Consider the following 13830-nt stretch of genomic DNA (forward strand, 5'->3'; position numbering starts at 1 on the left):
TTTAGGGAGGCCAGGCCCATTTTAATGTGATGATTCAGGGCTTCTGCACCTTTCCCAGTGGAATGTCAGTAAATCATGCCAACAGAGCTGCACCACTCCTTTTATTAACTTTGCTTGCCTCTTGGCTATTTTGTGTAGGGGGGTATGCTGGTAGTTGGATTTGATCCAGATCCTTCCGATTATTATTAGTATTAGTATTCCTTACCCATCTCTCCTCATGGATCGAGGTGGGGAACAGCAACAATTAACAGACAGACAACATCAGTTAAAAGACATCAGTTAAAATACACATCAATTTAAAAGGACAAATAAGATGTATACATATTAAAACAATCAAAACAATCTACATTTAAAATTCATTTAAAATTCACAATTTAAAAATCATCTGGATAAACCTGCTGGAAGAGACTGGTCTTACTGAACACTGTACCAACTCAAAGCATGGAATGAGAAATGTTGTCTAAAAATGCTCATATAATATGAATCAGTCATACTCTTGAAACAGGCCCACCTAAAATGTAAGCTATCAAATAAATAAACAACAAAGCCATTCCAAGTATGCAAAATAATATTGGAGGAAAAACAAATGTCTGTTTGGTTCTTATTGCAGCAAGTGTTCAAACCTTTCTCTCTCTATTAATTAATGTATTTTGCATACAATCTTCTTGGCTATTGTTTTCCTGCATCATGACCCATATACCTCAAAAACCCATCTCCTTCTCCTTGCTGCAATACGACTATAACTGTATAAAGAGAGTATATAATCTTTTACTTTTGCTGTTTAGAAGTTCCTGACATAATGCTACAGCTTCCTAGCACCTCTGAGTTGAATCCCCCTTGGTCCTTGCTTATTAACCTACTCATGTAGCTGTGAGAGGCGGCAATGGTGGTGGTAAGGGCAGGAGCGGTGGCTCTGGCTTCTTCTGCTGCCAGTCAGACATTGCTTTTGAGGACATGCAGCCAGTGAGGAAACTGCAGTGCTGAAGAGGTAGTTTCATTCACTGCATGATCAATTTAAAAAGGCACACCAGAGGGCTGTAAAGAGCCAGTGTGGTGTAGTGCTTTGATTGCAGAACCTCTGGATGAGCAGGGTTTGAATTCTCAGTTAGTCATGGCAACCTGCTAGGTGATCTTGGACAAGTCACACTCTCTCAACATAAAAGGAAGGCAATGGCACCCCCTGCTCTCTGAACACATCTTGCCAGGAACCCCCTATGATAAATTTGCCTGAGTCATCCAGTGGTGTCACTAAGGCGTTGCGGGGCCTGCAGATTGTACCAGGGGACACCCTAAGGTAGGGTGACACCACTGTTCCCCAAACATAATAAATCTTATTATTATTAATTCTCTTTTTAATTGGTTTTTATTTGGGGGTTTTATGATTGGGAGGAGGGTCGTGATATGCTATTTCTTTTTAATCTTGATTGTAATTTTAACTGTTTGACGTTTTAATACCTGTTGTAATCCGCCTTGATTCCCTATTGGGAAAAGGCAGAATGGAAATTATTATTATCATCATCATCATCATCATCTGCCTTTGGGCAGAAACAGACTATGGCAGTAACTTGTTCACTTTAAAATTATGAAGAGATGGTGTGAGTAGGGTGAGTTTTAGTAGGAGGAGAAAGGAGAGGCCCCTTTGGAAACAAAGACACACAATAACAACAAATTTCACTACATACACATGGGGTATACGTGTTGTGTGCTAGGCAATTATGTTGCTTCCTATGCGGCAGTATAAAGGCAGTACAAAGTGTGAAAAACAAGATCCTGTGTGGTGTAGTGGTTCGAGTAATGGATTAATACTCTGAGAGATCAGGGTACAAATCCCTGTCTGCCATGAAAAACCTTGGCCAAGACACACTCTGTCAGGCTAAGAGGAAGACAATAACTCATCTCTTCTGAATAAATCTTACCAAGAAATATTTAGTAATGAGTGATTACAGTAGTTGGAATGCACATATAATCTAGCCATCATGTCTAGACTGACTGTTAGTACACAAACTTCAGTCTGCACTTTAATGTTTAGCATTTTAGCAAACTTACTGTGGTTGGGATTATGGTAGTCGGGTTTGGAATTACTTTGATGGTTAAGGTTACTGTGCCGGTTTCAATGATAGTTGTAGCTCTGTTAGCAGCTGATAGTAAATTATCATCTGTTATGAATACTAACAGCCTGTAGTCCCAAACTCTATCCAGGCCTCCCTCATAATCAAATGGCAATGCAAGCATCAGTCGTGAGACGTTGGAGCCAGCACTTGGTGAGAAGGTGAAGTGGTTATTCACGTTACCTAAGAGCAAAGCCAAAGAAAATATAGCATATAAGAATATGTATGAAATTCAAGGGAAATACCCTAAATACCCTAAAATACCAGATCCCATCTGATCTTAGAAGCTAAGCAGGATCAGCCCTGGATAGTGCTTGGATGGAAGACCACCAACAAGTACCAGGTGCTGTAGGCTATTATTTCAGAAGAAGTAACTGGCAAAACCACCTCTGAGGATTCCTTACCTAAGAAAATCCTATGAGATTCATGGATTTGCCATATGTTGATAGGTGGCTTGAAGGCTCATACAGACATATCTACCAATGTGATGAACTGATCTGGGCATATTCATGAAACAACCATTTTATATCATGGTCCATCTCCCCCTCCCCCTCCCCTTCAGCATTTTCTTACAGGGCTGAATTGACTACCATAGCAATACTAAAAAGGGAACATAAAAGGATTTTAAATTATTGAACCAGAAATAGTTTCAAGTAAGCCTTTGTGTCCTTTGAGGAAATGTACAATATTTTTGCAAAGGGTTTCTGATGAAATTAGGCACTTTTGAAATATATGCAACAAAGTCTGGGAGTGAGCATACTAATGAGCTTTTGGGGTTGAGACCGACTAACTGACTCGCACATTGCTACACATGGATAGGGCCACTATATAAGTTTCTAAAATAGTTTGTTTAACTGCCTTTGCATCAGTCTCAACCCATGGCGACCCCCTGGATGAGACATCTCCAAGCCTCCCTGTCCTCCACTGCTCTGCTTAGTTCCTGCAAATTCATACTCATGATCTCTTTAATAGAGACCATCCATCTAGCATGTGGCCTTCCTCTCTTTCTGCTTTCCTCCACCTTTCCTAGCATTATGATTTTTTTTCAATGATTCATGTCTTCTTGTGATGGGTCTGAAGTATGACAGCCTCAGTTTTGTCATCTTGGCTTCTATAGAGATTTCTGGCTTTATCTTCTCTAGGACCCATTTGTTTGTCTTTTTGGGCTGTCCACGGGATCCTTAGAGTACTCTTCTCCAGCACCCCATGTCAAGTGAATTGATTTTCTTCCTATCTTCTTTCTTAATTGTCCAGCTCTCACATCCATTCATAGTAATAGGAAATACAATGGCTTGTATGATTCTAACTTTTTGCTGAGTTGAATATCTCTGCATTTTAGGATCTTTTCTAATGTTTTCATAGCTGCCCTCCCATTCTTCGTCTTCTTCTGATTTCCTGGCTGCAGTCCCCTTTCCTATCAATGGTTGATTCCAGGTATGAGAACACTCTTACTACTTCTATTTCCTCATTGCCTAGTTTGAATTTGTGTAAGTTCTCCAGGTTTATTATTTTTGTTTTCTTTATGTTCTGACTTTGCACTTTCTTCTTGGATCTTCCTTAGTTGTTGTTCCATGTCTGGAAGGTTTTCTACCAGTATTATGGTATCATCAGCATATCTCAGATTGTTGATATTCCTTCATCCTATTTTCACTCCTCTTTCTTCTATGTCTAAGCCTGCTTTTCTTACAATATGTTCTGCATACAAATTGAACAGGTAGGGTGATAAGATGCAGCCTTGTCTGACCCCTTTGCCAATTAGAAACTGGTCTGTTTCTCTGTATTCTATTCTTATAGTAGCCTCTTGTCCCAAGTACGGATTCATGTGTTGGCACAGCCATGTCTTTAAGAGTGTTCCATATCCTTTCATGATCTATGCAGTCAAAGGCTTTTCTATAGTCTATAAAGCACATACTGATTTTTAATTTTTTTGGGGAAATTCTTTGGTACATGCCATTTGCCATCATATGATTGCAGTGTGGTCCCTAGTGCCTTTTCCTTGCTGAGGAAGACAATGACAAACCCCCTTGGAACAAATCTTGCTTTAAAAACCCTGTGAAAGTGTTACCTTGGGGTCTCCATAAGTCAGAAACAACTTGAAGGCACACAACAACAAAGTCCAAAACAGATGGTGGGCCAAATTTTTCCCCAATTGTGTTTTAGGGCAAGGTTGATAATAATGCAAAATCTTGTCTTTTCAGGACGCTCGGCAGCAGTTATTGATCATTGAGTAAAAGAGCTCTAAAAGCTAATAACATGTTTTTCAAATTACTCCTTCAGAGTAACATAAACAAAGTGTCAGACCAATTATTGTTCAAAAATGAAGTCGTAAACCACATGATTCACTAGATGAACTGAGGATTACTTCATTCCAGTATATATTCAGCTTTAGTAAAGAGCAACCAATGACACAATAAAAATCAAAGGTCCAAAAGCAAACTACCTGAATTAATAGAATAACGGAATGATCTGGGACTTGAGTCCCGATCCACACATGTAATACTGAAATCATTGATGTTGGTTCCAAATGCTAGGTCCACTGGAACCTCCAGCAGATATGAATTGGGTGAACAAATGGGTGCTTCATCATTTGCTTCTAGAACATTCACAGTCACCTGGGGAAAAAAGAAAATATTTTTCAACAATCTCTCTATTAATCAAACCAGTTAACCTTTTCTATGCAACTGAACCCATAATTTCTAAGAATAGTAAATGAACACAAATTTTGGCTTGTTTTACCACTCTTGACTGTATATTTAGGAAAAAATGTCTCAGATATTGTGATTAATTTTTTTAAAAAATGAGTAACTACTTTTAAGCAAAATAAAAACCCCACAAAAACAAAAACAACCCGCACAATTATTTATTATTTTCACAGTGTTTATATTTTCCCCTAAGTTCAGAGATCGCAGGGTAGACTATGGGCACTAAAACATTTGTTCATTGGTACAACATACAAACTGGGTCTGCCAAAACACATACACATACACACACACACACACACCTATTGCTAGGTAGCTTCAACTGTGCAATCATTTGGTGAATGATAAGTCAACACATAGGTAAATGCCATTGATACAATGTCTCTTCTCTAATTGGGACTAACAATAGGATTTCAGACAATAAAAGCATTACAAACAACACACAGAGATCCACATCCCAGATCTAGTCATATTTTGAGTTGTGAGGAGTTCACGAGAAGAAGTAAGATGAACCAGTATTTCTGTATGGGATGCCCAGTAGGATGAGTCATTTAAAATGAATTCTATAGATTATTTATCATAATCTATAATCCCTTCTCTGCCACTGTAGCCTAAGGATGGTAAATCTCATTTTTTCTGAGTCATGACAGGTGTTGAGAACAGTGAATCAGTTTTCATGCTGTAGATTTGGGACACTATGGAGATTATCGCACCGACCTTTCCCATCCTTTCCTCCCGAGCTAGGCATGGGACATAAATGTTAGTACACTAATTTTATCACACACCTCCGTGCCCAGGCAGGAAGCATCCCATACCCAATCATAGCATTTCGTACCCAATCTGGACCTCTCCCACACTTTGCAAAGAACAGGAAAATCCCGTTCTTTCAAAATGTGCAGGAGAAGTCCAGATTGAGTATGGGATGTCATGACTGGGTACGGGATGCCTCAGGAAAAAGATAGGAAAAGGCAGCGAGATAATCTCCTAAAAGGATTTTCAATGCTACAATGACATGAATTTTTCAACTTTTCCACAAAAGTTGTGCAGCTTGCCCAGAAAACTGTACAGTTGTCCAGAAACCATGCAGCTTCTCCTGAGAACTGTGCAACCTTCCCTGAAAACTGAAACCTTTGACATAGAAAGGAAATGGTACAACATTCAAACTGGGTCTGCCAAAACACACGCATACATACATACACACACACACCTGTTTCTAGGTAGCTACGTGTGTGCTTTGTGCATGATTGCTGGTTTTTTTTTAATATAGAAAACAGCAATGTTGCACAACAAGATTGCCTACTTTTTGTGGAAGATTGATGAACATTGTACAACATTTTTATTTTCTATGTAAAAAAACTACCAGCCATTCAGCAACAAAGTAAGCGATACAGTTCAACAGGCTAGGATTGAGAACTATACTCCTCCAGCTGTTATTTGACTGTAATTCCCAGCTTTAGTCAATGATGAGGGATTAGGGGAGGTGAAGTACAGTGTCTTGAAGGTCAAAGTTGTCCATCTCTGTAGAAGTCCTGCACTTCATGCTATATCAGTGGAGAACCTTATCTTGGAAGTACTTAAGCTGCGATCTCTTTCTTAGGAGCACAGCTTCATAAAGAAGGAATTTATGCTATTAGGGAAGCACTCTGGCACTCCTTTCCAGGTTTAGAAACCGATGGCAGATATCATACATCATGAATTATAGTAGGTTTGTTGGCAGGGAAGGCTCTTCTAAGGGCCATCTGCCCCTTAAAGTTCAAAAGGATGACAGTCAGGTGGCAGGAGTAGATGGCAAGAGTTTGGAAACGGAATCTCATAAGCCCCAAAAGCTCCATGCACATTCTCCCTGTGTGCTTGTAATGTCTTGTGAGTTCCATTTTTTAAAAATCAGAAACAGGTAAGAATATTATGTATTTTAGAAATGAGCATATCCACGTAAATGATAACATTTTACTCACTGATGCTGTAGCAACCCTGCCCTCATTGTCAGAAGCCTGTACTGTGAAAGTGTAATTCTGGACTGTTTCATAATCTAATTTAGCCACAATTCTCACGCTGCCTTTTGCAGGATCAATCCAAAATACGTCTGAGAGGTCCAGAATTGAGTATGATATTCCAGTGAATGGTAAATCTTGATCTGTAGCATTCACTTGTCCAATTGTGGATCCAGCTGAAATGAAGCAGGGTTTGGAAAAGCTACACATTTAGGAGGTAAGCATTTTTTTAAAGACTATCAAGAATGCTTGAATTAGAATCAATAGCAGATCTTCATATAACCCCTTTCGAGCCTAAACTCTGTTCATATGTTTTTTGGGGGGGAAACAGAATTTGGAAAATGTGCTTTTTCGAGCTACAAATCCTTGGGTGTTTCCAGGCTGTGCATTTAGAATCTAAATAGATAGGTGTTGTACAGCAATCATGGTGGGGCTCTCTCATGCATATTGTTCCTACTCTGTACCGCGTCTTCACAAGCATCCAACCACAGAAACACTGTTCATATACAGGAAAGAAACTGCAGTGTCAAGATTGCTAAATTATTCCTATCAAAGGATCAATTTACTCTAGTTGCAATCCTCTCCTTCACCCTCCCATTTCAATATTTTACTTAGCTGAACGTATGAAGCAGGGTTCAGGATGTTACTTTAGCTATGTTCAGGGCTGGTTCTACTACCATTAGGCAGAGTAAGGTAGCTGCCCCAAGCAGCTGATTTGGTGTCATGAAATAGCAAATTGTTATTTATTTAGGCCTAGATCCAATTGATTGCTAGTCTCAGCTTGCAAATACCCCTTAAATCAATTAGCTTTACATAAGCTCTGACGTAACACTCAGCAACAGGTTTGCGCTAGTTGAGACTTGCAATTGGATTTAGAGCTATATTTGTTATTGCTATATTTCTGAGAGATCCATGGGATTGTTTGTGTCAGTTGACAAAATAACCTTGCCAGGCTTAGCAGCTATGCACTTTAATTTGAAGAGATGGAAATGCCATTTGCTATTCTGCTTCAAGTACAAAGAGTGACCATTACTTACCAGGTGTTATTTCAGACACATCAAAAACATACGAGGACCTGCTAAACACTGGTGCAAACTCATTGACTGGTTCTATTCTGACATAAATGTAGATGTCCTCTGTAAATATGGCAAGAAAGGAAACAATGAAGATGAAATAAATGCACAGATACTCTTTTAACAAGGCTTATCCTTCCAAAATACTATGGGTTTGGAAGAGTCGGTTGAATATTCCTTATTCAAAATGCTTGGTATTAGTAGTGTTTTGCATTTAGTATTTTTTAAATTTTATTTTGTTATACCTATATTTGCATATATGTACATAATGGAATATCTTGGTGATGGGAGCCAAGTCTAAACACAAAAATCTTTTATATTTCATATATACCTCATAGCCTGGAGGTAATTTTTTTACAATATTTTAAATAATTGTGTGCATGAAACAAAGTTTGTGCACACCAAATCTTCAGAAAGCAAAGGTGCCACTATTTCAGCCACTCATGAAAAATGCTTTGGTTTTAGAGGTATTTTAGATTTCAGAATTTGGGATAAGGGAAACTCAACCTGTACAAATTTCTTTTCAAGGGTCTTCCCACCCCAAGAATTACTGATAGGCTGCCAATAATCTGGATCAGCTTCATGACACATTCTTAGCTGTCTAATTTAAACATTTTTGCCAAGGGCCCTATGAGCCCGACTCTGGAGAGAGCAATAAAATTTTTAGAAAGATGTTTGGACTTTCTTTCCCCAAAGCCTAGAAAACACAGAACCTAACAAAAACTTGGTGAAACCCCTGTGAACACAAATACTAGTTCGGTAACCACACAGTCCTTCACATGAGAAATGTTTTAGAGAGAAATTTCCCTTGACAATGATGCCAGAGCTCATTTGAGGGGGAGAAAGAGGAGGAAAAGAAAAAAATGCAACAATTACACACGGAGAACCGATACTTTGGCCTCCAATAGATTTTGTTAGGATGAAGATGAGCAAACTTTCACTTTTAGGCACATCTGAATCAATGTTGGCCTGTTAGCACAGATGTCTCTTGCCCTAAAGAGCATTGTCAAGAAATCGGTTATGGCTTTGTGGCTGGATTCACTCTTATAACAATCCTAAATTTACATCTTCAAGATCTCAAATGAGTCAACCATTTTCTAACTGGGGCATTATAATGAAGTTTTGGGTGCATATTGGAGAACAAAAAAAGTTATATTCAACATATTCAAGAAGGGTGGTAGGTTGTTAACTTCCTAGTTCTTCTGAGCTAGTTGGAATATTATGGTTTTTAACAGAGTAGAAGAAAATGTAGGGAAATTGTATAAAAAGGAAATACTTGCTAGCAAAGTAAGGCGGAGCAATATCCTGGACCACAGTATTCAGCGTATATTCTTCTGCAGTTTCATTTTCAAGATCCACAGTTCCCGTCAACTAGATCAAAATAAACATGATTTTGTTTGCTATATTGTCTTGGGGGCCAGCAGTTTTTCAGCTCTTTCACTTCTAGGGGAGAGAGATCTACATACATCTAAAGAAAGGTTGCTAATGTCAAGTTGGACTATTAACATCAGACAGGATAAAATTGACATGAGGAAGACATGCTGAAAATGGCTGTGGACTGAGAAAATCCCAAGCCCTCCTGTTCTACATGCCCTGGAACAGAGCAAAAAACTGTTTATCCTGGCCCTTGAGATGGTTTTAGAAATATCTGTACTGTAGTCTAGTTTTAATTGCAGTGATAATTGTTTTATATGGGTGTTTTGATAATCTAATTAGACAAATAAGATGTGTGTGTGTGTGTGTGTGTGTGTGTGTGTGTGTGTGTATACTTTCAAGCTGCCTGCAGGCTTATGGCGATCTCATGAATTTCATTAGGTTTTATTGGGCAAGGAAAACTCAGAAGTGGTTTTGCCAGTTCCTTCCTCTGAAATATACCCAACAGCACCTGGTATTCATTGGCAGTGTCCAGTCCAAGTACTAACTAGGGGTGACCCTACTTAGCCTGCAAGATCAGACAGGATCTGGTGCCTTTAGAGTGTTTAGGAAAGTTACAAATCTGTAAATTTTGTAGTTACTCCTGTCTTGATCTCCCAATCCCTGCCTATCAGGTAGCAGCCACTGCAACTGATGGGAGTCCATTCCCCTGGCATTTGGGAAGAAGCTAACTGAAGTTTCTACCCCCTTCAGTGAGCAACCTCTAATGTGACAGACAGAAGCAGCACCCTTGTTGCAATTCTCCCTGTGCCAGAGAGCATTCATGGGAGGGAGGTGGTCAGCCAGCCAGCTACTTCCTAAACAACAGGAGAACAGACCCGTATTGATCACAGTGGCTACTATCTGCCAAGTGAGGATTGGAAAACTTTCATGGTTCCTATGTGTCCCCTAAACTACAGACTACATAGGGATCATGAATATGAAACAGTGATGAGTGCATACCTGTAAGCCACACATTCATAACAGCCCAACAGGATTTTGGCCACTAATTACACTAGTCTTGACTTATCTGCTGAAATGATCCAGTTTAGGGCTGTCTTCTCCACATTTAGTGACCAGTTACACCAGCTTTTAAGAGTAACGTCATGAAATATTCTTCCCGATTAGCCATAATCTAAACCAATGCTGTTCTGTATTTGATAGGTTGCTTCCTTCATGTCAAGTTTTATGGCAGTGAAACAGTAGTCAGCTTACCTCCAGTCTTCCAGAGCCAGGTGGGTCCTGTGTGAATTTATTACTTCCAATTCCTGACAGCCCAGTGAAGTTAAACAGATTGTTTGGTGGTTCAGCATCAATGTCTTTGCAGGAATTCTTTAAATCAAGAATTATTACTCCAGGAAGTTCTGTTTCAGAAATCACCACCCTATTTAAAAAGAGGAAACACCCCCCCAAATATGGTGACATAATATTTTATAATATTAATACTGATATTATTACTATGTTTATTACTATGATTATCATCAACAACATCAACATCATCATCCTTCCATTTATATCCAACCTTTATTGTGGGAGTTCAAGACAGCTAAGAATTTACATGAAACCCACAGTTTAAACCACATACTACAAATATATAAAGCCACAAAATTATAAATAAATAATGAATTTATCTGCAAAAATATAATAAAAGAAATACAAGCCAGTAGCAGTTTAAGACATGTCAAGGACCTGATTATTTTTAGAAAGCTTTATAAATAGTTATGTTTTCAACTGGCACCTGAAAGTTAAGAATGCCATAAAATGCCATAATTTGCCATAAAATGTTGATTAATAGTGAAGTTTTTCTCAGAGAAGCAGAAAAATCAGCAGACTATGAGAAATCTGTGATGGGACCCTGAGACAAGATGTGAGATGTTGCCATTAGGGAGGAGCGATAGGCATATTGCGGGATGAGAAAATTAATAGGAACACAGCCTAAAGCTTGTAACAATTAGGGTCTGTATTTGTTTACTAAAAATCCTAAAATCCCCATTTAGTGTCCCTGATGGCAAAGGATGCAGGGAACTGTTGTCCAAAAATAAACATTTGCCAGTTCTGTCTTACACCTCAAGAATGCACAGGTTTTTTTAGGTGTCACAGCTTTACAGCCCTAACAGGTGAGCTGGATAAAGTATTACTTTGCCCACTATTCCTGCAAGCTTTGTACAATTTATTTATTTATTTATTTATTTATTTATTTATTCCACCCTTCTGCCCTAAAGACTATCAGAGCAGCTGTGACATTTGTTTGTTTGTTTGTTTGTTTGTTGGACTGATATACCACCTTTTTTTTCCAAAAATGGGATCCAAGGTGGCTTACAATAATATGAAAAGATCCACTAAAACATTAATTTACAAAAGTTAAAAAAATAATTAAATGTCAACATGACTAAAACATGATTAAAACATGATTAAAACAGCTAAAACACTAAAAACACTTAAAACATATGAGCTGCAACTTTCCTTTAATAGTGTCAGTACTACTTAAGCATTAAATAATTTAATTAGTAGAAATCCTAGCAACGTTCCCAACAGATATTAAACTAACAAGTAACAAATTATTCCTACTTCAGCAGCATTTTTTAATAATAAATAATAATCATGAATTTAATGCTAACATAATTGGCCAAAATCTGAGGATTTTAATACAATGCAAAATATTAATACCTATAATTATAGAGATCACATTCTGGTGGGTTGTCATTCTGATCTTCAATGGTTATAACAATTTCCATTATATCACTCCTTCCATCACTAGGGCTATCCACAACCCGAAGGACCAAAGAAATGTTAGGATGTTCTTTCAATGGATAGGTGTCACGATCTAACCATTTAGCCACTAAAACTGTACCATATACTAAGACAAAAAGACATTTAAAAGATTTCTCATTACATAAATAAACAACTTCTGTCACTATGACTTAAAGAGGTATAGTGATTTAGTGGGTAAGACACCAATTCTGACAACTGGAAGATCAGAAGGTTGGCAGTTCGAGGCTTGAGTGCTGCATGATGGGGTGAGCTCCCATCACTAATCCTAGCTTCTGCCAACCTAGCAGTTCAAAACCATGCAAATACAAGTAAATACTGTAAATAGGTACCACTTCGGTGGGAAGGTAACGGCGTTTGGTACACATGACCACCAGAGCAGTCCTTGGACAACGCTGGTTCTTTGGCTTAGTAATGGAGATGAGAACTACAGTCGGTTACATCTAGACATTAATGTCAAGGGACTACCTTAAATTTTACATTTAAGGGTTTCCCCTTTGACATGATTATCTAGTTGTATCCAATGGTAGGGGTCAGTGCTCATCTCCATTACTAAGCCAAGGGAGCCAGCATTGTCAAAGACGACTCTGTGATCATGTGACCAGCATTACTGAACAGAACACTGTTACCTTCCCATTGGATTAGTGCCTATTTATCTACTTGCACTTTTAAATGCTTTCAAACTGTTAGGTTGGCGATGGAAGATCACTCTGTCACACAGCACTTGGATCTTGAACCGCCGACTTGCTGACCTTGCGATCATCAGCATCAACGTCTTAACTGCTGAGCCACAACGTCTCCTACCACTATGGCTTAAGTTTTATAAAAATAAAATTATTTAGCTGGATCCACATTCCACATTCTTTTTTCTTGAGTATTTCTGCACTTTTCATTTCCCTGAGCTGTGAGGAATTCTGGGCAACATGTTGCCTGGGTTTAGCTTCCTTTGGAGATACATCTGAAGATGTTAAGCATATTTGCAATATTTTTATTTAGTTTATTTATCAATATTCCAGCAGAATGTATACAGTGGTAAACAACATAATACTCCCAGAAGGGCAGTAGAGCTACTGTCCCATATCAGATTTCTGGAGAGATTCAGAGAAAGGAACCTGAATGCCAAGATATCCTCTGAGTTCACAGCTCACTCTCTGTGGGTTGGATCACGCATGCTTAGAGTAGATCTGTGGAGATCAATAGGACAATTTAGGCTGCTGCCACACTGCACAAATAAAGCGGTTCGACACCACTTTAACCGCCATGGCTCAATGTTATATATTCTGCGAACTGTAATTTTGTGAGACATATAGCCTTCTCTGTCAGAGAGCTCTGGTGCCACAACAAACTATAGTTTCCAGAATTGTATAGCATTGAGCTATGGCAGTTTAAGTGGTGTCAACCTGGATTATTTCTGCAGTGGAGATTCAGCCTCAGTCTGCTCTTCACCAGGATAAATATAATTAGTTGCTTTGACTTTTCTCCATAGGACTGGTTTTCCATACCTTGCAATACTTGTACCCCTAAGGAAGTAATTTTGTAGGAAGAATTGCTTGCCTGGATCTATAGAGAAATTAGGAAGTGCCTGCGGATTATTGATGCTGAAGCGAAGACCCTGTTCATAGCCTTCCCCATCTGGATCCTTAGCTGTTATGTTGGCAACAAAAGATCCGGGTGTGCTTTCTTCTAGAATGCTGAAAGCTCTTTGTATACTAAATAAAGCCAGAAATGTATAAGTTTGAACACCATTTAAAATGAAAGCAGAAGGAACTGGAAACAG

General features: G+C 38.6%; 1 protein-coding gene across 1 annotated transcript in view; it reads right to left on the reverse strand.

The window, feature by feature from the left end:
• Window positions 1-13830, reverse strand: part of LOC149312396 (cadherin-related family member 3-like) — a 62675-nt gene that overhangs the window by 8441 nt on the left and 40404 nt on the right. Inside the window, exons 7-14 of the mRNA XM_089527202.1 lie at window positions 13461-13762; window positions 11952-12204; window positions 10500-10668; window positions 9062-9242; window positions 7836-7934; window positions 6763-6974; window positions 4549-4720; window positions 2047-2291 (exon numbers count right to left, since the gene is read on the reverse strand). Of these exons, the coding sequence (XP_089383328.1) occupies window positions 2047-2291; window positions 4549-4720; window positions 6763-6974; window positions 7836-7934; window positions 9062-9242; window positions 10500-10668; window positions 11952-12204; window positions 13461-13762 (1633 nt within the window). The remainder of the gene's footprint in view (window positions 1-2046; window positions 2292-4548; window positions 4721-6762; window positions 6975-7835; window positions 7935-9061; window positions 9243-10499; window positions 10669-11951; window positions 12205-13460; window positions 13763-13830) is intronic.

Source organism: Sceloporus occidentalis, unplaced genomic scaffold, assembly GCF_023333645.1.
Source record: "Sceloporus occidentalis isolate IW3139 unplaced genomic scaffold, rSceOcc1.0.p SCAF_5, whole genome shotgun sequence".
NCBI lineage: Eukaryota > Metazoa > Chordata > Lepidosauria > Squamata > Phrynosomatidae > Sceloporus > Sceloporus occidentalis.